The sequence below is a fragment of the Crocuta crocuta genome, unplaced genomic scaffold, assembly GCF_008692635.1.
Source record: "Crocuta crocuta isolate KB4526 unplaced genomic scaffold, BGI_CrCroc_1.0 scaffold258, whole genome shotgun sequence".
Lineage (NCBI taxonomy): Eukaryota > Metazoa > Chordata > Mammalia > Carnivora > Hyaenidae > Crocuta > Crocuta crocuta.
Genome location: NW_027532842.1, coordinates 594,725 through 617,355, shown reverse-complemented (window position 1 = coordinate 617,355; position 22,631 = coordinate 594,725). Strand labels below are relative to the sequence as shown.

Sequence of the window (22,631 nt, the reverse complement as noted above, 5' to 3'; positions counted from 1 at the left end):
TGCTCTGGCTCTCACCTTCCCCGCCACGCTGACGTCCTCTCAAGCCCCGCGCCGAGCAGGAAGGGGAACTCTTTTGCCGCGGACTCAAGCCGGAAGCTGCTATTCTAGCGGAGAGGCCGGTGGGGGAGGAGTGGGCGGAGAGGAACGTGGCTTGAACGTTACAAGGGGTGGTGTGGACCGAGCCTGGAACAGGAGTCCGGACCGACCCGGTGTGCAGAAGGAGAGTGTACGCGGCAGGAAAGGGAGGCGAGGAAGTGATTTCGTTCAGCTCCCGAAGTAGGGAAGAGGGATCGCCGCTTGGGTGGTCTGCGCGCTGAAGGGTGGGCTAGTCTGGGAGGGAAAAGGGGCTGGGACTGGGCTCAGGTGGGAAGGGTTGGCGATTAAGGTCTGGAGTTACTGATTCGTTTTGGCTCAGAGAGGTAAATGCCGAAGAGAAACCAGAGTTGTTTTGTGTTTCGTTCTTCCAAAGAGCGTGGAGGTGGGGACGGTTAAACGGAACTCTGCACCTCGGGTTTCCAAGGTTTGGTTTTGAAACTGACAAGTCTTGGTTCTGTGCGTCTCTGTTACTGGAGGGCCGGGCGCACAGCGCCGACCCCATTCCTCGGCTTCAAGTTTACTGTGGGCTTACCTTTGACAATTCATGTGCTGAGCTCGCTTGATCTTGGAGGGCAAGCTCAAATGTAAAGTTTGAGGCTCTTTTTTTGAGCAGCTGGTTCTCTGGGTTTCCCCACTGCACACACAGGACTGTGAAACCCGCTTAATTGCCTATCTTTCGTCATTCCCATAGCCAACTTTCCATATTCTTTGTGCTGTAACTGGGTTCATAGAGGGCTAGGAATTCACATTGTGGCTCCTGGAGTTTCAGTGGCTCACAGAAGTAATGAAAAGGAGTCAGAAGAAACGTGCTGAGGTTGAAGTGGAGAGAAGGGTAAGACTGGAAAGACAGATTGGTCGGTCTCAAGTGCAGCGGGTTTTATGGTCATAGTACTTACTTTTAGGTCCATACTGAGCTGTTTGGACTCTCCTATAATCAGGTTGGAGTAAATAAATGATTTTAAGCTGAGCCGTGACAGACTCAGACTTGTTTTATACTAGCGTTGCTTTGGCTGCAATACCGTGTGGGGATGGGATGGAAAGAGGTGAGATTTGAGACACTTCCAAAGAATTGGCCACTGAATTTGGGGAGCTTTACTGCATGAAGAAGTGGAAAATGAAAGTTTAGAGAACCACTCAGATTTCCTAGTATGTGTATTCGGAGGAATGAAGATGCCAAAATCTAGATGAGATACAAGAAAGAGGAGCAAGCTATATTTGTAGCGAGAACAATGAAGACTATTATTGAGGTCAAATTAACTTGTAAGAATCACCCCAGGGTTTTGTATGTAAGACAAAATAAATTGTTTTTGAAAGCCCTGGATAGCTCACTTCTGGAATTTTTTTTTTTTAAATCAATTTTCTTCTGTCGGGTTTTGCATATTCAAAATTTCAACCACCAGTCTATCTGCTTTTCCCATTGAAATGTTGGCTGCTGGGATCAGGATCAGAGCAGATTTGAAGGCTTCTTATTTTTACTTTTAAAATAAGTAATTTTAAAATTACTCTCTCTGAATTCAGAGAGAGAGAGAGAGAAGACAGGGCAAAAAAAGTTTTCTAGATCCCTCAAGCAGATGGAAATTTTCATTAAAAACAAAATTAAAACATCTTATTCAAGACATATAGTGTACTAGGTTCTACCAGTTTGTTTTGAGAATAGTGCAGAATAATACAAGATGGACTACATAGTTTCTACACAGTGAAGTATAAAAATAGCACCAAACAAATAGTAGTTAAAATGTATTATGCATTCGAGCTAAGCATTTTACATGTATTTAATTCTTAGCACAAGCCAGTTTTACGAGTTTCTGAACCCAGATCTGCATTTGTAAAGCCCATGCTTTTAGCCACTGTGGAACCATAAGCAGTTTGACTCTTTTCTGTCTAGTTGGTTGCCTTTTGTAAGTGCATTATAACTGGAACCAGGCAAAAATGATAAATTTGTGTTTTCTGTGAGGAGCTTATAAAGTAAAAGTTAGCACCAAACTTAACTTTTATCTTATTTTTTTAGAAGTTTATTTATTTTGACAGAGAAAGAGAGAATGAATGTGCAAGCAGGGGAGGGGCAGAGAGAGAGGGAGACCGTCCCAAGCAGGCTCCACACTGTCAGCGCAGAGTCTGACTTGGGGCTGGAACTCATGAACCGCGAGATCATGAAGTGAGCCAAAATTAAGAATTGGATGCTTACCTGACTGAGCTACCCAGGTGCCCCTTATTTTTATTTGTTTTGGCAGTGGTTCTCAGTGGGGCAGTTTTACCTCCCAGGGGTCATTTGTCAATGTCTGGAGACTTTGTCACAACTGAGGAGTGAGTGACCTTGGCATCTAGTAAGTAGAAGTCAGTGATGCTACTAAACATTCTACAGGTAAAGGATACCCTTCACAACAAAGAATTATCTGGTCCAAAATGTTTCTAGTGCTGTAATTGAGAAATCTTGCCATATCACTATTTCTTTAAGAAGAGGAATTAAGATTCGCTTATACTTTTCTTCTTAAACATTTTTATTTTTGAAATTATTCCTTGGCTTGAAAGACATGTAAAGTTTATACGTCTGGAATAGAATAGCATCACTGGTTTTTAAAGTGAATCTGCGAGCCACTGTTTCCCAGGAAGTGGTTGTTGTAGAATGATGAATTCTGAGATTTGGGAAAGACTTTTGCTTGAAATTATTTTACAACATCCCTGCTGAGTTTCTACTTTAGGTCTCCTGTATCTGATTTCCCTCTATTTTAAACACACATCTAAACTACTCTTAACAATTACTTTTTCCTTCTACTGAGCTCCAGGCTCATAATTTTGACTTTACTGAATGTGATTATACTCCATGAATTCACACTTGTTAAATACATAATCTGTACGATGACAGTGTTTATATTTTTGTCTGGTACGGTTCATTTATTATAAATCGTATATTGTTGGAAACTTTTATAAACTAGCATTATCCTCTTGGTGACCTGTTCTTGGTGGTTGAAGGTGATAGGAACATACGGAGTTCTTTGGTCTCAGTCAAGCAAGGGCTCGATAGAGCTGGAGTCTTTAATAAAGTACTTTCTAGTGTCACACTGACATACTTGTTTAGATTATGCATAGACTCTAAGAACTTGAGTTTTCAAACTCTGGTCAGTATAATTTGCTTTAAAGAGCAGGTAACTTCTATTATAAGTTTTAATAAATTTGCTTACAAACAAGTCTGAAACTTGGTCCTGTTTCCAATCTGCCCTCTTCTAATCTTCTAACAAATTTGCTAGGTTTATAAGTAAATATAGGTAATTTGCTATCACGTCAAGATTACAATTTTAGAAAATGTTTATCTTAAGACATACAATTTCAAAATATTCTTAATATACATCTTAAGAAATAGCATAGCTGTTTTTCAAGGTAAATAGAATTTTTTATTTAATTGTCTATTGACTTTTTTTTTTCCAGGGTTCATTGAAAAATCCTTAGTGATATTGACATGTTTCAAGTGACATAAATTAGCCAATGACTCGGAATGATGGATTCCCCGAAGATTGGAAATGGTTTGCCAGTGATTGGACCAGGGACTGATATAGGGATATCTTCACTCCACATGGTGGGGTATTTGGGAAAAGTTAGTGAACTTATTTTTTGCCTCAGTGCAAAGTTGGGTTTTTTTCCCTCCTTTTTTAGAGATTTAAATTTGGTTTTAATTTTCCAATTAACTCCTAAAAAATTGTATCTTCCACGGAAATCTTAACAGCAATGGCGAAAGATTATTTTAATGTATTTACCTCTCTGTGTTTTATTGGTTTGTGAAAGTAGAAGTAAAGCATAGACTTTGTGGTTTATTATTCTCTGAAAATATGGAATGTACATTTTCCCTGGCAGTTGACATTACTCTTTTTCTTGCAAGTAAAACTGATGCTATTTTTAACACTTAAAATTTATTATTTAAAACCATAGTACATTCTTTTTCGAGTAGTAGCTGTATTCAAAGCCTATCTGCATTTCTTTTATTTGCCATGTTTAAAATACCTAGCCAAAACACTTCAGGTGAAAATTGTAATTTTTTTTTTCTGGTTTCTTTTTCATTTAGCTTTTTGTAATTTGATATACTTTAGGAATGTCTATATTTTAATTTACTTTATTTCTTTTTCAGAATTATGATTCAGCTAAAGTCCCGTCAGATGGGTATTGCCCTGCTTGTAGAGAAAAGGGAAAGTTAAAAGCCTTAAAGACTTACCGAATTAGTTTTCAAGAATCTGTCTCTTTGTGTGAGGATCTGCAGGTAAAGTATTAATCTTAGGTAGTATCAAGGTTTTAGCTTTTTCTTCAGTATTTAAATTTGTATTCTGTATTTTTCAGGCTGTACATTTTTAATAGATATTCAGAGTTTCTAGATCTGTCCATTGTACAGTTTTAAATAATTCCTGTTATTTTTCCACTTCAGTTATTTTCCCTGAGGTATTGCGTGAAGATACTTGTTTTTATTATCATTAGACTTAATGAGGAGAGCATATACGTTTTAAGATTTATTACGTTTTCTATTAACGTTGTGGGGGTCCTTGTTAGTTGTTGGTGTATAATATAATAGTTACTCTTTCACTTCTTTGGTTTATAAACTTTGGAATTTACTGGAAAAGTTATTAATTTAATTCCTTAAGGACCTAAATATCTTTTAAAATTAATTATAGGCTTTGTTTCCAGTGGTACAGCTTTCATATAAGAGCTCATTAAGAGCTCATTAACTCCATATTATTCTACATTTTATTGTACTTGACAGTTTATGAAATTGTTATATACATGTTTAGTTCTCAAAACTTTACAAGGTAGACATTTCCATTTTATCATTAAGAAATCAGATACAGAGGGTTTGGAAATATAAGATCTTTCTAAAGTGGCATAACTGTAGTTTAGTCTTTTAATTTCAGATATGTTTTATTCCAGGTAAAGTAGTAGTTCATCAGAGTCACCTGGAGTACTTTTTAAAAATTTCTGGATCTCACACCCAGATGCTAATTCAGTAGAGTTGACCCAGAATTTTATGGTTTTGTAACTTTTAGGGATGAGTCTGATGATCAGTCAAATTTGCAAAATACTATCACCCTCTTGGTGATAGATATTTTTGCTAGGTATAACTTGAAGAAAATCTCAAGCATTCTTACAAATAGAAATACATTTCTTTTTCATTTATTCAGTATATTGTTTTCTGAGTGTCACCATATCATCATTGTTCCAAAGGCTGGGATACAATGGAAAAGCAAAAATTTCTTACCTCAAGATGGTTATGTTCTAGAGTAGGAAAGAAAATCAATAAGTAATATTTTTTGTGTGTGAGGTGATGGAAAGTGCTGTGGCAGAAAATAAAGCCCAGGGACTGGAGTGTTAGGGAATGTGTAATTTGCAGTTTTAGAGTGGTGAAGGGAACTCTTCATTGAGAGACATTTGAGCAAAGACCTGAAAAAGATGAAGACAAACAAGCCATGTGGGCATTGGATGAACAAGCATTCCAGGCAGGGAGAGTAGCAGATGGAAGGCCCTGAGAGAGTGGAGACTGCCTGTGCATGTTCTACTGCAAGGAAACTAGCAGAGCTGGATCTGAGGGACTGAAGCAGAGTAATAAAAGATGGCTCAGAAAAATAATGAAGAGGAGGTTGGACTGAGCAGGGTCCTACAGGCTATTTTAAGGTGTCTGGCTTTTACTGTGATGAAATGAAGAACCATAGCAGGGAGTGACATAATCTGACTTATATGTTAAAAGGATCATTGTGGCTCCTGTACTGAAAGTATATGTAATGGCCAAGACTTAAAGCAGGGAGACTAACTAGTTGGAAGGCAGTTAGAGTATTCTGTGGGGAGCGGTAGTGGCTAAAGTGATGAGATGTGATTGGATTATCTATGTACTTTGAAAGTAGATCCAAAAAGTATTTGCTGAAAGATTGGGATACATACATAGTAGGAGAGAGAGGAATCAAGAATGATTCCCAGATTTTTGATTTGAATCATTGGAAGAGTGGACTTGCCAGAAACTGAGATGAGAAAGACTGGGAAGACGAAGATTTGAGGAGAAGATCAGGCCAGCACCAAGTCAAGCTCGAGACAGATAATCTGATACTTGATGATCAGGGTATATGGAATAAGTGGTTGGATCTGTGTATCTGCTTCTCTCTCTAGGTGGAGAAGAAAGTTAGATAAATTTGGGAGTCATCAACATGTATATAGTTGAACCATGACAGTGGATGAGTTTACCTAGAAGTACAGGTAGAGATTCCAAGGACTGAGCCCTATTAACACTCCAGCATTAAGAGATTGGGGAGATGAAGTGGAACCAGGAAAAAAGTGAGAGAAATAGACAGTGAGGTAAGAGTAAACGCAAAAAGGAGAGTATTTTGTCCTGAAAGTCAAGTGAAAAAATATTTAAGGAAGAAATTATTTACTTTCAATGCCAGTAAGAACTCAAAGAGGATGAACTCGCCATTGGCCTACAGGTCACTGAGGACCTTAATGAGAATAATTCAGGTAAAGTATTAAATAAAAGTTTGATTGCTGGGAGTGATAGAAAATTGGGAGACGAAAAACTGAGAAATATGATGTGAGATGGTACCTAGAAGAGGAAGTTTGGAAGTTGGGAAAAATAACAGCATGTTTGTATGTTGACTATATCCAGTAGTGAGGGGAGAATAGAAAGTGGCATGGAATTGCTGGAGAGCTGCTGTCCCTGAAGCAGACATGGGCTCTGTTGCACAATTAGAGGGCTTCATTTTAGGCTTGATGGCTTTTTTTTTTCTTTTTTTTTTTTTTTAATAGTTTATTGTCAGGTTGGTTTCCATATAACACCCAGTGCTCATCCCCACGAGTGCCCTCTTCCATGCCCATCACCCCTCCCCTCCCCCCACCCCCATTAGCCCTCAGTTTGTTCAGCATTCAAGAGTCTCATGGTTTGCCTCTCTCCCTCTCCCCCACTATTTTCCTTCTTCTTTTCCCCCATGGTCCTCTGTTAAGTTCCTCCTAATCCTCCTATACGTGCAAACATGTGGTATCTGTCCTTCTCTGCCTGACTTGTTTCACTCAGCATAACACCCTCAAGGTCCATCCATGTTGCTACACATGGCCAGATTTCATTGTTTCTCATTGCCATGTAGTATTCCACTGTATAGATGAACCACATCTTCCTGATCCATTCGTCCATTGATGGACACTTAGGCTCTTGCCATGTTTTGGCTATTGTTGAGAGCGCTGCTATGAACATTGGGGTCCATGTGCCCCTATGCATCAGCACTCCTGTTTCCCTTGGGTAAATTCCTAGCAGTGCTATTGCTGAGTCATAGGGGAGTTCTAGTGTTCATTTTTTGAGGAACCTCCACACTGTTCTCCAGAGGGGCTGCACCAGTTTACATTCCCACCAACAGTGTAGGAGGGTGCGCGTTTCTCCACATCCTCGCCAGCATCTAGAGTCTCCTAATTTGCTCATTTTATTGACGGCTTTTTCTAACAGCAGACTATACAGCGAGTTTACTCATTAACTAGCTCAGAACAAAGTTGTAGAATGGGGAATATTGGAAAGAGAGGAAATGAATCTTCCTAGAAAAAAAACTACTTTTTTCCCCTCTTCCAAGCAATGTATAACATTTCAGTAGAGGACTACCAAAATGGAGAAGTCCGTGTCCTCAGGACATTGAGATTTGGCCATTAAAGTTAGAGGTTATTTGCATGTTTAGTTTTGAAGCATTCTTTTTAAGTGATGAGGAAGAGAGCATATAACCAAGAATTTTAAGCACAAACTTTGCAAGTATAAAAAGAAAACTTTAAGGTAATTGTGATCTAAATTTTTAGAAAATGTTCCAGTCAGTAAGAGCCCGGTGTATTTTACGAGGTGGATTGGTTTACACCAGGAGTCAGCAGACACTTTGCATGACACCCATAGGCTAAAAATGGATTTTTAAATGATTAGGAAAGAGTATTCTTTAAGTGAAAAGAATACTCTTTTGTAATACATGAAAATTATATGATTTCAGATTCCTGTGTCCATAAATAAAGTTTTATTGGAATTTAGTCGTACTCTATCATTTTTGTATTGTCTGTGGCTGCTTTTGTATTAAAATGGTAGACTTGAGGAGTTAATAACACTGACTAGCTTACAAAACCTAACATACTTTTCTGACCTTTTATAGGTAGTTTGCTGATCCCTGGTCTATAAGACCTTTGAATCAATTTGTTAATTTCTGTAGAGTTTTATTATAGAATTTGGAGTCCACTGAACATTCTGCTTTCATTTGCCAAGTTCTAAAGAACCACATGGGAAACCCTTAAGAAGTTTCTTGATTTGAAAAAAGCACTAATATTCAAACTCTGCTTCCAAAATAGTAAATTGAAACTCAGGTTTTTGAGGAGCGCCTGGGTGGCTCAGTTGGTTAAGTGCCCGACTTCAGCTCAGGTCATGATCTTACGGTCCGTGGGTTCGAGCCCCACGTCGGGTTCTGTGCTGACAGCTAGCTCAGAGCCTGGAGCCTGTTTCAGATTCTGTATCTCCCTCTCTCTCTGACCATCCTCTGCTCATGCTCTCTCTGTGTGTGTGTCTCTCTCTCTCTCTCTCTCTCTCTCTCTCTCTCAGAAATAAATAAAACATAAAAAGAAAAAGAAGAAAGAAACTCAAGTTTTTGAAACTGTAGGGAGTTTTGACTTACCTTTTCTCTCTTTTTTGATTATTCCATTATTTAGTCTTTTATTGGAACATTTATTTAATTTTTTTTCAACATGAAATTTATAAGGCTTTTAAGCCCTTAGTGTTAGCCATCAAAACTCATCTTTTTTTTATTTGTAAAATGAATGTAAATTATTACTTTCTTTGTAAATTGTTTTTATAGCTTGTTTCTGGCCATACCTTACAGGTAATTTTTCAAATATAAGGTAATGTGCAATGTTTTTCTGTTTTATAGAAATAAAGCAGGAATGTATTTAAGCTGCTCAAAATAATCACCAAAAGAGGCAGCATTAAATTTTAAATGCTCTTACATGGTTGGGCTAGATGGAGAAATTAGTACTCTGTGCATCATTTTAGGACTTTTTCCCCTGTTTTTGAAGACAAAGCCAGAAACTTCTATGGCATATGCTCATTGTAAATAAGGTAGGAACTAAAGTCGAGATATAAAACATAAAAATCCAAGGGCATTGATTGGGGCAAGGACAAATTATATTTTAAATTTGCGCTGTGATTGTACTACAAATTATAAATTGAAAAAGTCAGTTAAGATATTTGCAAATAATTCAGGGGCAAAACCATCTAGGCCACTAAATTTTGCAGCCTCAGGGCCCTTAATGGTTTATTGATTTTTTTTTTTTTTAAGTTTATTTGTTTTTTGGTATTTAAGTTTATTTGTTTATTTTGAGAGAGAGCAGGAACAGGTAAGGGACAGAAGGAGAGACAGAGAGAGAAAGAGAGAGAGAGAGAGAGAGAATCCCAAGCAGCAAGCAGTCTCCACCCTCAATGCAGAGCCAGACACAATGCTCTGTCTCACAGTGGTGAGATCATGACCTGAGCCAAAATCAAGGGTTGGAGGCTTAACTGACTGAGCCACCCTGGTGCCCTATGGTTTATTGCTTTTAGTTAAGCAGGGGTGCTGGTGGGATGTGCACACCATTTTTTAACTATGAGATCAATTAAGATTTCTTATTTTTAAATTTGTTTTGTTGAAAAAATTTTTTTTAATTTTACTAATGTAAAAAAAATGAAATTTACCATCTTAATCATTTTTAAGTGTACAGTTCAGAAGTATTAGTTATATTCCCATTATTGTGCAACAGATCTCTAGAACTTTATTGTTTTTGTTTTTTTTTAAATGTTTTATTTATTTCTAGGAGAGAGAGAGAGAGATAGCGTGAGCAGGGGAGGGTCAGAGAGAGGGAGTCACAGACTGAAACAGGCTCCAGGCTCTGAGCTGGCAGTCAGCACAGAGCCCGACGCGGGGCTCGAACCGACGAACCGCAAGATCATGACCTAAGCGAAAGTCGGACGCTTAACCGACTAAGCCACCCAGGCGCCCCTAGAACTTTATTGTCTTGAAAAACTCAAATTCTGTATGCACAGAATGACAACTGCTCCTTTCCCTCCCCCCACCCCTTGGCAGCCACTATTCTACTTTTAGTCTCTATGAATTTGACTACTTTAGGTGTCTCATATAAGTGGAATCATACCATATTTGTCTTCATGACTGACTTATTTTACTTAGTCCTCAGTGTTGATCCATATTGTAGCCTGTGACAGATTCCTTTACTTTTTACGGCTGAGTAGTAGTCCACTGTGTATAGGACATTTTCTTCATCCATTTGTTCATTCGTGGACATTTGGGTTGCTTCCACCTCTAGGTATTGTGAGTAATGCTGCAGTGCATAAGGGTATGCAAGTATCTCTTTGAGGTCCTGCTTTCATTGATTTTGGATATATACCTGTCTATAACTGAATAGTTATTGCTGTCACTTTTCAAGTGTTCTCTTTTTTCTGACATACCGTAGGATTTAGGAAATAATCTCGAGGTATAAAGTTGAGAGTCAAGTTACTAGTTGATGGTGAGTGCATTACTAGTTGGTAACAGTCGGAAGAATCCAGAACTTGTCCTGTTAAACTAAAGAATGTCATAAGTACAGTGTTAATAGTGTTCACTTGTATAGAAGCAGCTGTACTTCAAATAAAAGCGTTTAATGCATTTCAGTATCTGTTGCTCAAAACCTAGTGACTAAAAAAATTTAAAAGCTTTACTTATTATTCCTCATGATTCTATGGGCTGCCCAGGTAGTTCTTAACACTTTACCTGCTATTGGCTGGGACACCTGAAGTGTCTGCATGGCTGGCATTAGTACTCTTTGCCCACAGGGAACTCTGCTTAGGCAGTCAGCCAGGATCCCAGTTCTTTTCCATGAGGGTCTCTCCATGGGGCTCCTTTGGCTCTTCACAGTGTGATGGATAGGACTTCTTTAAGAAAGAGTGTTCCAGAAGGAGGGCTCCAAAAGGACTAGCCCAGTGATCCCATACTTAACCAGGCTTCCATGTATATCATGCTTGCCAACATCCCATCAAAGCTGGTCACATGCCTAAACCCAGAGTGGTATGTTGGGGGGCTCTGAATCGATCAGGGCATGAATACCAGGATGGGTAGTTCTTTAGTTCATATGAGGCCACCAAGGTAGCTGTTAGCATGCTTACGTAGAAGAAGGCATATAGGTCTCTTGAATTTGTCTTTTAAAATATTTTACTAGTTTTCAAACTAAGTGATTTGTTTACACTTTTGATATTTGGCTGAAATTGTGTTAATACATAGTTATATTTGATGTTGTTAAAAATCTGCCAGTTTGACTCTTAGATCCAATAAAGATGTAAAATCGATATGCTGATGTGCTCTCAGATTAATACTCAGGTTGGTTTTGTTTTTTTTTTTAATATTTATTATTTGGAGAGAGTGCGAGCAGAAGAGGGGCAGAGAGAGAATCCCAAGCAGGCTCTCTGCAGACAGCACAGAGCCCCATGTGGGGTTTCATCCTTTGAACCCCAAGATCATGGACCTGAGCCGAAATCAAGAGATGTTTAACTGACTGAGCCACCCAGGGACCCCTAATATTCAGCTCTAAAATAGAGATACAGGAATTAGTCCTGCAACTCTTTTTTATTTGAAAATACTTTTCCAGTTTTTAATGTTTGCAGTGTACCTGTCCCAAAAAGAATACTATTCATCATAGAATGTTTCTTTAAATTGTTGAAATTTTGTCAATTCACTCAGCATTTGATTTTTTATTAAAGCAGAAACTGTATGTTTTCCTCATCAGCTTACTCTACTGTGGATCAGATTAAACCTTTGGTTGTTCAAATTAACTAGGGAAAATTACTTTGAGGGAGCCAAAATATTGGTTAAATTCCTAGTTCCTTTAAGTTTAGATTTATAAAATTGTACTAATGCTAAATTTTTATACATACGTTTGATGACATAAATTATAATATAAAACTTGAGCTTATTTGACTTTTTTGTAGTTTTTATCATTTTATATTTTCTTTCTAGTGCATCTACCCTTTGGGCTATAAATCACTTAATAACTTAATTTCTCCTGATTTGGAAGATGGTCCCAATAAGTCTCAAAAAAGAAAGTTGGAAACCAGCTATAAAGATTCACCTCTTTTAGCAAATGCCAAAAAGACTAAAAATCACACTGTTACTGATGGCGAGCAAGGTTTGAAGAGCAAACTCGATGGAGAAGCATATGGTGAAACCTTATTGAGCTCACCTGCTTTACCACACAGTGGACCACAGCACCCAGACGGGACAGCTGGCTCGTTGGAACAGAATGAGAGTTTGGAGGCTGACATTATTGATGAGGCTACTGGAGAGGCTCCTACTACAGCTGATGTTTCTGGAACTGGAGGGGTTTCCCCTCACAACGCAGGAAGCACATTTGAACTGGAAATGCCATTGGAGAGCAAATGTACATCACTTTGCCAGTCTTCATCCGTCCAGTGGAGAAATGCTAATGCTCTCTGTTGGTTAGACTGTATTCTGTCAGCACTGGTGCACTTGGAAGAGTTAAAAAACACTGTGGCTGACCTATGTTCTAAGGAGGAATCTGTGTTCTGGCAGTTGTTTACCAAGTATAATCAAGCCAGTAAGCTTCTGCACACCAGTCAGTTCGATGGAGTGAAAGGTTGGTAGTAATATTTAATTTCTCTTTTTATTTATTTTTAAATGTTTCCATTTTTGAGAGAGCGAGTGGGGGAGGAGCAGAGAGAGAGGGAACAGAGAATCCGAAGTGGGCTCCATGCTGACAGCACAAAGCCTGGTGCAGGACTTGAACTCACAAACCCTGAGATCATAGCCTGAGCTGAAGTTGGGTGCTCAGCTGACTGAGCTACTCAGATACTTTTGTCTTTCCCAGTGGTTGATGTCCAGTTTTGTCTCCTCTATGTGGAAAAGATACAAAACAGATCACTCATCATCCCACAGCTCCCCCAAAATCTCTAATCTCAATTAATGATATATATAATATTTTTCTTATAAAATGGGATACCAATGAACCCACCTCCCAACTCCAGAAGAATTAATATATTCCCAATTATTTAATCTATTTATATGTTCTTCCCCTCTCATCTTCCGTCTCCCCCAAGGGAAATAATTATTCGTAGATATGTTTTATCATTCCATTTTTTTTCTTTCACATATGTTTATGGTACTAAACAGTATTGCCTACTTTAGTTTGTTTTGAACATTATATAAATGATGTCAGTATGTCTTTTAGGGCATTTTTTTCTTTTTATGAAGATTCATCTATGAAGTTGCTTGTATTGGTAGTTCATTATTTTTCATTGCTATAAATTTCCATTTAAAAAAATTTTTTTAGGGGCGCCTGGGTGGCTCAGTCGGTTGGGCTCAGGTCATGATCTCACGGTTCGTGGGTTCAAGCCCCACATCGGGCTCTGTGCTGACAGCTCAGAGCCTGTTTCGGATCCTGTGTCTCCCTCTCTCTCTGCCATGCTCTGTCTTTCTCTGTCTCACAAATAAGTAAATATTAAAAATAAATAAATAAAAAATAAAAAAAATTTTTAATGTTTTATTATTTCTGAGACTGAGAGAGAGACAGCGTGAGCAGGGGAGGGTCAGAGAGAGAGGGAGACATAGAATCCGAAGCAGACTCCAGGCTCTGAGCTAGCTGTCAGCACAGAGCCTGACGCGGGGCTCAAACCCACAAACCGTGAGATCATGACCTGAGCTGAAGTCAGACGCTTAACCAGCTGAGCCACCCAGGCACCCCTATAAATTTCCATTTTGTAAGTATATCAGTATATTTATTAATTCAACTGTCATTGAGTTTTTTGCCATTATAAATACTTGGGCTCATCTAGAGAGTTTCTCTTGAGTATACCATAGGAATGGAATCAAATCTGAGTTCCGATTTACAAGATAATGACAAATTGTTTTCCAAAGTGGTTGTACCAATCAATACATTAGCAACATGTAAGAAGAGATCTTCCTTCCCTCCTTCCTTCCTGGTCCTTCTTCCTGATCGATATATTCTGCCTTGGTTATTTTCACACTTGGAGAATTTTAGTATTTGATTTAAAATGAGTTGTCATCTTGATTTGCCTTTCCCAAAATTAGTTTAATTTGAGTTAACACAGTGTTATGTTACTTTCAGGTGTACAGTAGAGTGATTTAGCAGTCCATACATCACCCAGTGCTCATCACTTCTTAGTCCCCTCACCCCCCACCAACCTCTCTGCCTTTCCCAAATTTTAAAGGTTTGGATAGCTCTTTATGTGTTAAATTGATCATATGTTCCCTCTTGTGAAACGCCTGTGTCTTACCGCTATTTGTTCTGTTGTCATGTTCTTGTTTGATTTATATAGATTTTTGTTATCTTTCTGTCAGGTATGTGTTGCTAAATCTCCCAGTTTGTATCTTGTATTTTCACTTTTCTAAAGATATCTTTTGACGTACAGAAATTGTTAATCTTTCCTTTTGTAGCTTGTAATACTTATGGCATTTAAAAGGAGTCTTTCCTTTTTCCAAGATCAGAAACTTATTCACCTATATTTTCACTGAAAAGTGAGAAAGTTTTGTGGTTGACATCGAATTTTTTTCAATGAGTGAGTGAGTGAGTGAGTGCAAGCAGGGGAGGGGCAGAGAGACAGGGAAAATGAATCCCAAGCAGGCCTCACACCAGCAGCACAGAGCCCCATGTGGGGATTCAAACCCATAGTCTGAGATCATGACCTGGGCTGAAGCCAAGAGTAGGACACTTAACCAAATGAACCATCCTTGCACCCCAACAGTGAATTTTTAATTCAGCCGAAGTTAACTTTTGTGCGTGATAAGGATCCCTTATTTCCCCCATTGCCTAGCTCTGCTTTTTTCCTCCGTTTGTCTGCCAGGCCACCTTTGTCAATAGCCATCCATTTATTTGTGCCACTGTTCCTCCCAGTTCTGTTTTCTTGGTTACTTTGTCCCTGTGTCAGCACCACACTCTTAATTATTGGGTTTTTAGGTCTTGCTGTCTGGAAGTATCAGAATCCTTACCTTTATTCAGCTTGGCTTTGATCATGCAGTCTTTTATATAAATCCTACACATTGTTTTCCCAAGAATCCTCACCTTTATTCAGCTTGTTTTTGATTAATGCCATCTATTATATAAAGCTTATACACAGTTTCCTCATTGTTGACCATTTTTCCATCCCTGCACCGATGCCACACTGTTTTAATAATGGCAGCTTTTTGAGGTCTTGCTTTCTGGTAGGGCAAGAACCCTTAAGTTTCTTCAACATGACTTTGGTGATGCGGTCTTTTATATAGAAGTCCTGTATGGTCCCCTGTTGCTGACCACTCAGACTGCTCATTAGTTTTTCAGTTATGAATAATCTTCATGACAAACATTCATATATCCTTTGAATCCTCTGCTGATTTTATCCTAGAAGGGATATTAAAATGTGAATATAAAAAATCTTTCTCAATGGTTTTATAGAAGGGTTATATTAGCATATAATTCCATTATTATAACGTAGAAGAACACATCCCAGAGCGCTCTTAGATCACCTTTGGGTATAAACATTTTAAATGTTATAATTTTGTTAGATAAGTGTTTTTTTCAATTTGAGTTTCTTTGGGATTGAATTGTTTATAATTTTTAAAATCCAGTGTTTCATGAGCATTTTTGCTTTTTTCTTTGAATTTCTATAATTGTAGGAACCCCAGTACTAAGTTAGGTGACAGTTCAGTTGATTATTGCAGAAGCAGATGAGCATATTTCCATCCATTCTAATTTTGACTTGCATTAATTTTAATTATATTTATTTTTTTTATAAAGCATAGCCACTTTATTTTTTGTGTTTCTTTTTTTTTTAATTCCACTGTAATTGACATTCAGTGTTATATTAGTTTCGGGTGTACAATATAATGATTCACCAGTTCTCTATGTTACTCAGTGCTCATCACAGTAAGTGTACTCTTAATTCTCTTTACTTCACTCATTTTATATGTTCAGTCATATTAATTTTTTAACAGAGTAATTGTAGTTTGTATAATATGGTTGTAAATACATTTAAGTTGACTTTGAATTGTAAGTTTTCTCTTCTCTTTTTGGCATGGTCAAATAAAAGTTCCAGTTAATGCTTACTTCATATTATAGGTCCAGATATTTTCATAGTAAGATATATCAACAGAGTATGATCAGGCTGTATGAATTATTTGTAAGAGGTTTTGGTGAAATGTTTTGTAGCTTAAGAATAACTAGACTCAGATGCATATGGTAGCTTTTATTCAAAATAGTTTTCTTATTAATCTTAGATAGTTTTCTGTCACAGTAGTTCCATTATGAAGACTTTAACCCCAAAGAAATGAACAAAAACATGGATAGTATGTGCCCAAAAGATGTTTATCATGATAGTATTTATAATAGTGAAAAAAGAACCAACTTAAATGTCCAGCACTAGAGAAATTGTTAATAAACCTGTGGTTCAGTTGGAATGTAATAACTAGCCTACAGATTTTTTAATGATGCAAATTTGTGTGAAGTAAGCAGGATGTATAAACGTTAAGTAAGCAGAATTGTATAAACATGCTGACACTGAAGACCCCTTCACTGCCCGCAACCCCACAAAGACAAGAGAAGGAGGGAGCTATACCAAATATTAGTTTGGGAAATAATTATACTTTTATCTGCTCCTGTGATCTGGTTAAGTTTAATAAAAGTTGTACCCAAAAAAAAAAAATGATTAGATGTCTCTAGCATAAGTAATAATCACAAGTAAAGACATAGCATCAGCTGTTTCAGAGATAGGCAGACTATCTGAAAGTGTAGCTCTTGCTAGGCCTGTGATTATTTGGGTGAGGAAAGCTTTCACTGAGATTTACTCAAGCACAAAGATGTTACTCATGCAATAGGTATTAATGATACTGGGCTGAGGAAATATTAAGGCAATGTATGGTATAACACAGAGAGAGGAATAAGAATTAAGGAAATTTTGTGTTTTCCATTTTGTCTCTGTAAAACGTATTGACTCTGATGAACTTTCATTCTTGATAATGTCTTAATTTTCTGTGGAAGATACAGATTGATGGGAGGTTGATAATCTGTATTTCACTTCCAGATGGAGATTGTAAAAAACTTCCTTCAGAAATATTTGCAAAGATAGAGACCTGTCTGAATGAAGTCAGAGATGAAATTTTCATTAGGCTTCAGCCTCAGCTTAGATGCACATTAGGTAAGTAATTTGTGTAAATTAACCATACTACTTATCTACCATAAAGAAATCCTCACATTGTAAGGAAATCTAATACTATTTGATTACTTTGGGTGATTAGATGCTAGGGAGAAAGAATCTGTAGAGTTTCATTTAGGAAGCTACCGCTGGTTAAATCATTGGGAGGTAGAGCTGTTCCATATAAATATACATGCAGGCTTTTGTCCTACCCCTTGAAAGTGGATGCAGTTCTCAGAACCAGGTGGTTGCTTTTCTAATATTTCCTTCCAGTAGACTAATTCTGTGTTTTCAGCCTTGGCTATGCATTAAAAAGTACCTAGGGAATTGAAAAGTACTTGAGTCCATTAAATAAGAATGTCAAGGATGGAGCTTACAAGCCCCGTGTGATTCTTAAGGATGGACAGCATTAAGGATCTCTGATCCAAAACCAACCTTAGTAATTCAGCTTCCCTTGACAGTGATTGGTTTAAGAGTTGACATACACAGTTTTCACGGATAGAAAGTGAGAAGAAATATACTGATGAGCTTTTGGGAAAGCTTTCTTTTAAAGGGGGCACAATAATGAGACTGGCTTTGTTCTCTGTGATTTGGCTTTTGGCATTGGAGCAGAGTGGAGCTAGGAATGCTAGAGTCCTAGGGCTTCTAAATTTTTTTGATATTGCAAAAAACAGCCAGTAGTGATTTTTTTTAAGGGTATTTTCTTTTTGTTTTGTTTCTCTTTATCCTTGTATTGACTCCTCTACTAATATTGTGTGGTAGCAAAGAATACAGGATACCTCGATTAGTATATTATCTATGTTGAGTTATATAAAATATCAGTGCCTTCAAATTTTTCTCTCAGAAAATTTATTTCATCGGACTCAGATACTATATCTGGAAGCAGTCTTTTTTGCATGGTAGTATCTTTGTCCCACAATTCTGTCCCCCTAGTTTTATTATTTTGTTTTGCATGAGCTTCTACCTATATGTTTACTCTGTTCCTAAAATAATAAACTAAATTTCTATATGCCAAATCTTTGGCATTGTCTCCTTTAAGTCTAAAGGGCTATTGTAACTTACAGTCAGGTAGGATCTCAGATATGATAAATATTCTTTTTTTTTTTCTTTTTTATCCAAGTATAATTTAGATATAGTTAAACTCTTTTTAAATGTATACAGTGTATATAACCATTACCACAGTCAAGTTAGAGAACAGTTCTGTCACCCTAAAAATTTTCTCAAGGCTCCTTCAGTCCTTGTTCTTACCCCCAACCACTGATCTGTTGGGTGGATACTCATTTCAAAGGAGCCTTTTCCGTAAGATTACCAGAGGGTCGACTGAGGGGCTCCTGTGGTACATTTTGCAGGTATCATTTCCCTCCCGGAGTGACATGAGATATTTTATTTAGGGTTCCTACTCCACTTCCCAGTTGTATTCAAGAGTGGTTTCTCCCCAGGTCTGAATCACCACCCTTCTTAGCCCTGATAACTGTATCTGGAACAGGGTTACATCTTGCTCCACTGCTGCCTTGGGCCTGGTTTTCTGTGGGACAGAGTAAGGGATTTAAAAAAACTTTTTTTTTTTTTTAAAGTTTATTTTTGAGAGAGACAGAAGATGAGGGGAGAGGAGCAGAGAGAGAGAGAGACATAGAATTTGAAGCAGGTTCTAGGCTCTGAGCTGTAAGCACAGAGCCCGATGTGGGGCTCAAACTCACAAACTGTGAGATCATGACCTGAGCTGAAGTCAGATGCTCAATGGCTGAGCCACCCAGGTGCCCCCAGAGAAGGGATTTTTAAATTATTATTTTGTGCAGTCATAGCAATTGGGCATGCGTACAGCTCTTCTTCTTTTTTTAAATGTTTTATTTATTTCTGAGAGAGAGAGAGACAGCATGAACACGGGAGGGTCAGAGAGAGAGGGAGATACAGAATCTGAAACAGGCTCCAGGCTCTGAACTAGCTGTCAGCACACAGCCTGACATGGGGCTCGAGCCCACGAACCGTGAGATCATGACCTGAGCCAAAGTCGGACGCTTAACCAACCGAGCCACCCAGGTGCCCCCAGCTCTTCTAATACAATAAAATTCCTCACTCATTTGTGTTCATACTACTCATTCAACAGTATTAGGTGCTGTGTTAGAGCTTAAGATCTTAGCAGTGAAATCTAATCTGTGCTAAATAAATAAAAATAAACTTAAAAATAGTATTTTAAAATCATACTATGTTTGTGTCTTCATTCTTTAGTGCCTATTTTAAATTCCTAAAGAAAGAGAAATAGAATCTGTACTGACTCTGAATGTTGGTTACATTTTTTTTTTTAAGATCAGCCATGGTATCATTTTATTGTTTTTAAAAAATACATTGTAGCCTATCCTCTCTATGCCCCCTCCCTGCAGTTTAAGAAATAGAAGACATTACAAATACAAGTTAAGCCCCGTGTATACTCTTTCCTGTTCAGTTCTTCCTTACCTCCCCACAAAGGTAACTGCACTCTTCAATTTAGTTTTCTCTTTCTAATGTCTAATTTTTTTTTGAGAATAAAGCTAATATTCTGGTTTGTGTTTATGCAATTTTAAAGATTAATTTAGTCTTTGAGATTTGTGTGCCAGGGTAAGGACACAGACCAGTAGAATAGAATAGAGTCCAGATGAAAACCCTCCTCTTTTGCTTACCTAATAGTGTGACAGGGGTGGTGATATAGATAAGTGGGGAAAGGAAAGGCTGTCCAGTAAATGGTGCTGGGACAATTTGTTCCTGAGACAGGGAGGAAGTTGGATTCCTACTTGACACTATCATCAGAAAGAAACTTCAGCGTATTTAAAGACTTAAAGGACGCCCGAGTAGCTTGGCTCAGCTCATGAGCTCGCAGTTCATGAGTTGGAGCCCCACATTGGGCTCTGCCCTGACAGCAGAGTGCCTGCTTGGGATTCTGTCTCTCCCTCTCTCTCTGCCCCTCCCCCACTTGCACTTGTGTGCGCACTTTAAGTGGGAAAAAAAAAAATACCTTATCATGAAAAAGCAGAATTCTAAAACTTTGGGAAAAATTATAGGTGAATATTTTTCCATTCAGTGGAGAAGAATTTCTTAAATAAGATACATAAAATAGTAATAGATATGATTACATTGAAGTTTAAAACCTCTGAGCAAAGATAGAACAAAAATAATATCCTGGCTATCTTCTAAAGAACTCTTGTACATCAATTTCTTAAAAAAGACAACCAATTAATGAGCAGAAGAGAAAACTTGGCTAGCTGGGCAGCAAGAGGTCACTGAAAGATTTGTATCCTGGCAAATGATAGTATTTTAGGGATATATGCAAAATGGTAGTTGGGTAGGAGTTGGGGTGAAGATACTAGGGGCAAAGAAACCACTTAACTGATTTCAGCAGGAAGTTATAAAAATTGGAATTAATTGGTATTGCATGTTCTCTAGTAAATGCTTTATGCTTAATACCCATAAGAGTTGTAAATAAAAGAAAAATAATTAAGATTAATTTAGGAGCTATATAAGTTATCTAAAATGGTCTGTATGCATATAACTTGTTTAACAGTGTGTTTTGAGCTCTTTTATGATTTTTTTCTCATATTTTGATTTACTGAGAGCTTCATATAGTTTTGGATTTAAAGATTCTATGTTGTTATTAAGAAATGTAAATTATTTGCTTTCAATTAATATTTAGCTATAGTACAGTAAGCATTTAGTAACTGTTACAAGCTCATGCTGTACTATGCCCTGTTTACGTTGTTTACATGTGTTGTATTTATTTCTGTTTATAAAACTTCTGTTTTGATTTTTAAATTTTTATAAAAATAGCAGTGGGGCTATACCACAAAGGTGACTGTTAACATAGCCTTTGTTAACTACTGGTATAGAGTGTGCTTAGGCAGTAACACCCACTGCTCTTTGGTTGTGTCCTGCCAAGGTGATTCCTCCTGGCCACACTCCAGGCTGCTGTAGCTCCAGGCCAGGGGAAGAACTGGACCATGGAAGTGAGTGTCTCAGGGGAGCCAGGGAAGGGAAGGCCTCCATTGTTTCTAGGGCTGGATCAGAATGGCAGCATCTAAGCTCCTCTGAGGACAGGAAGGCAAGAAACCAATTGTAGAACAAGTGTAAGAGGAGAATGTAAATCTTCCTATTTACTTTGCCTGCTAATCTCAAAACTGGAGGACTGGATTCACTGTTCAGTGTTTAAGGACAGCAGAATTCAGATCTTCTCTAGTCTTAAAGTCATTGAAGTTTAATTTTAATTGTCAAAAGATGAGACTAACAGATTTTAAGAAGAGTGATAGATGTAGAGCAGGGAGATTAGAGGCTAGCCCTTGAACCCTGTGTGTCACGCCCTCCACACGTAGAACTAGAGGGGCGGAATAGAAATGGCTTTTTAATGGGTTAGTCCACCTCTGCCATTACTCTACCATGTTTCACCAGACATATTATTTTTAGTATCTGTGGCAAACTCTATGTTTCTGTTTTGTTTTTATAATATTTCAGAGCTGTTAACAGCTCTGAGGAGATAGTATGGGTCTTTTGTGTCTTCTTTCTTAAGAAGTTTTCATAAGTGTCCACCAAGAAAAATGAAAGACAGGGACTTAGGTGATAATTAAATCTTTATGATAGACATTTTTAGAAAAATGCTTTAAAAACTTTTCCCTTGCCCAACTGTGAGTAACTTACTCTGTCAAATATTCATGTTTTCACATATATCTTACTGTGAATGTAGTGAGAAAAGATAATAGTTAATAATTTGGGTTTACTTTTTTCAGTCAATTATGAACAATAATTTTCCCTTTTCTTTTTACAGGTGATATGGAAAGCCCAGTGTTTGCACTTCCCCTGCTCTTAAAAATGGAACCCCTCATTGAAAAGCTTTTCATGTATTCTTTCTCTTGGAATTTTGAATGCTCACAGTGTGGGCACAAGTATCAAAACAGGTTAGTTTTTCTCTTTGTAAAAATGGACTCATTCTATTGAAAATGGTTCTAAGTAATAGAATTTTAATAAAACTAGTATTTGTAGCATTGCTGTTTCCCAGGTTCCTTCTGCCCTCAATAAAATTTCCTACTGGGGTGCCTGGGTGGCTCAGTTGGTTAAGCGTCTGAGTTCGGCTCAGGTCATGCATAAACTTACCGTTCATGGGTTCAAGCCCCACGTTGGGCTCTGTGCAGAGAGCTTGGAGCCTGCTTCGGATTCTGTGTGTCTCCCTCTCTCTCTGCCCCTTTTCCACTCTTGCTCTGTCTCTCAAAAATAAATAAAAATGTTAAAAAAAGATTTCCTAGGGGCGCCTGGGTGGCTTAGTCAGTTAAGCGTCCGACTTTTGCTTAGGTCATGATCTCACGGATCGTGCGTTCAAGCCCCGCGTCGGCCTCTG

At 37.9% G+C, this 22,631-nt stretch overlaps 1 protein-coding gene across 1 annotated transcript in view; it reads left to right on the top strand.

Moving 5' to 3' along the window:
* Positions 1–44: 44 nt before the first annotated feature.
* USPL1 (ubiquitin specific peptidase like 1) overlaps positions 45–22,631 on the top strand; it is a 36,157-nt gene continuing 13,570 nt past the window's right edge. Inside the window, exons 1-6 of the mRNA XM_077745366.1 lie at positions 45–276; positions 3,520–3,685; positions 4,214–4,342; positions 12,099–12,735; positions 17,171–17,284; positions 22,065–22,194. Coding sequence (XP_077601492.1) covers positions 3,587–3,685; positions 4,214–4,342; positions 12,099–12,735; positions 17,171–17,284; positions 22,065–22,194 — 1,109 coding nt within the window. The 5' untranslated portion in view covers positions 45–276; positions 3,520–3,586. The remainder of the gene's footprint in view (positions 277–3,519; positions 3,686–4,213; positions 4,343–12,098; positions 12,736–17,170; positions 17,285–22,064; positions 22,195–22,631) is intronic.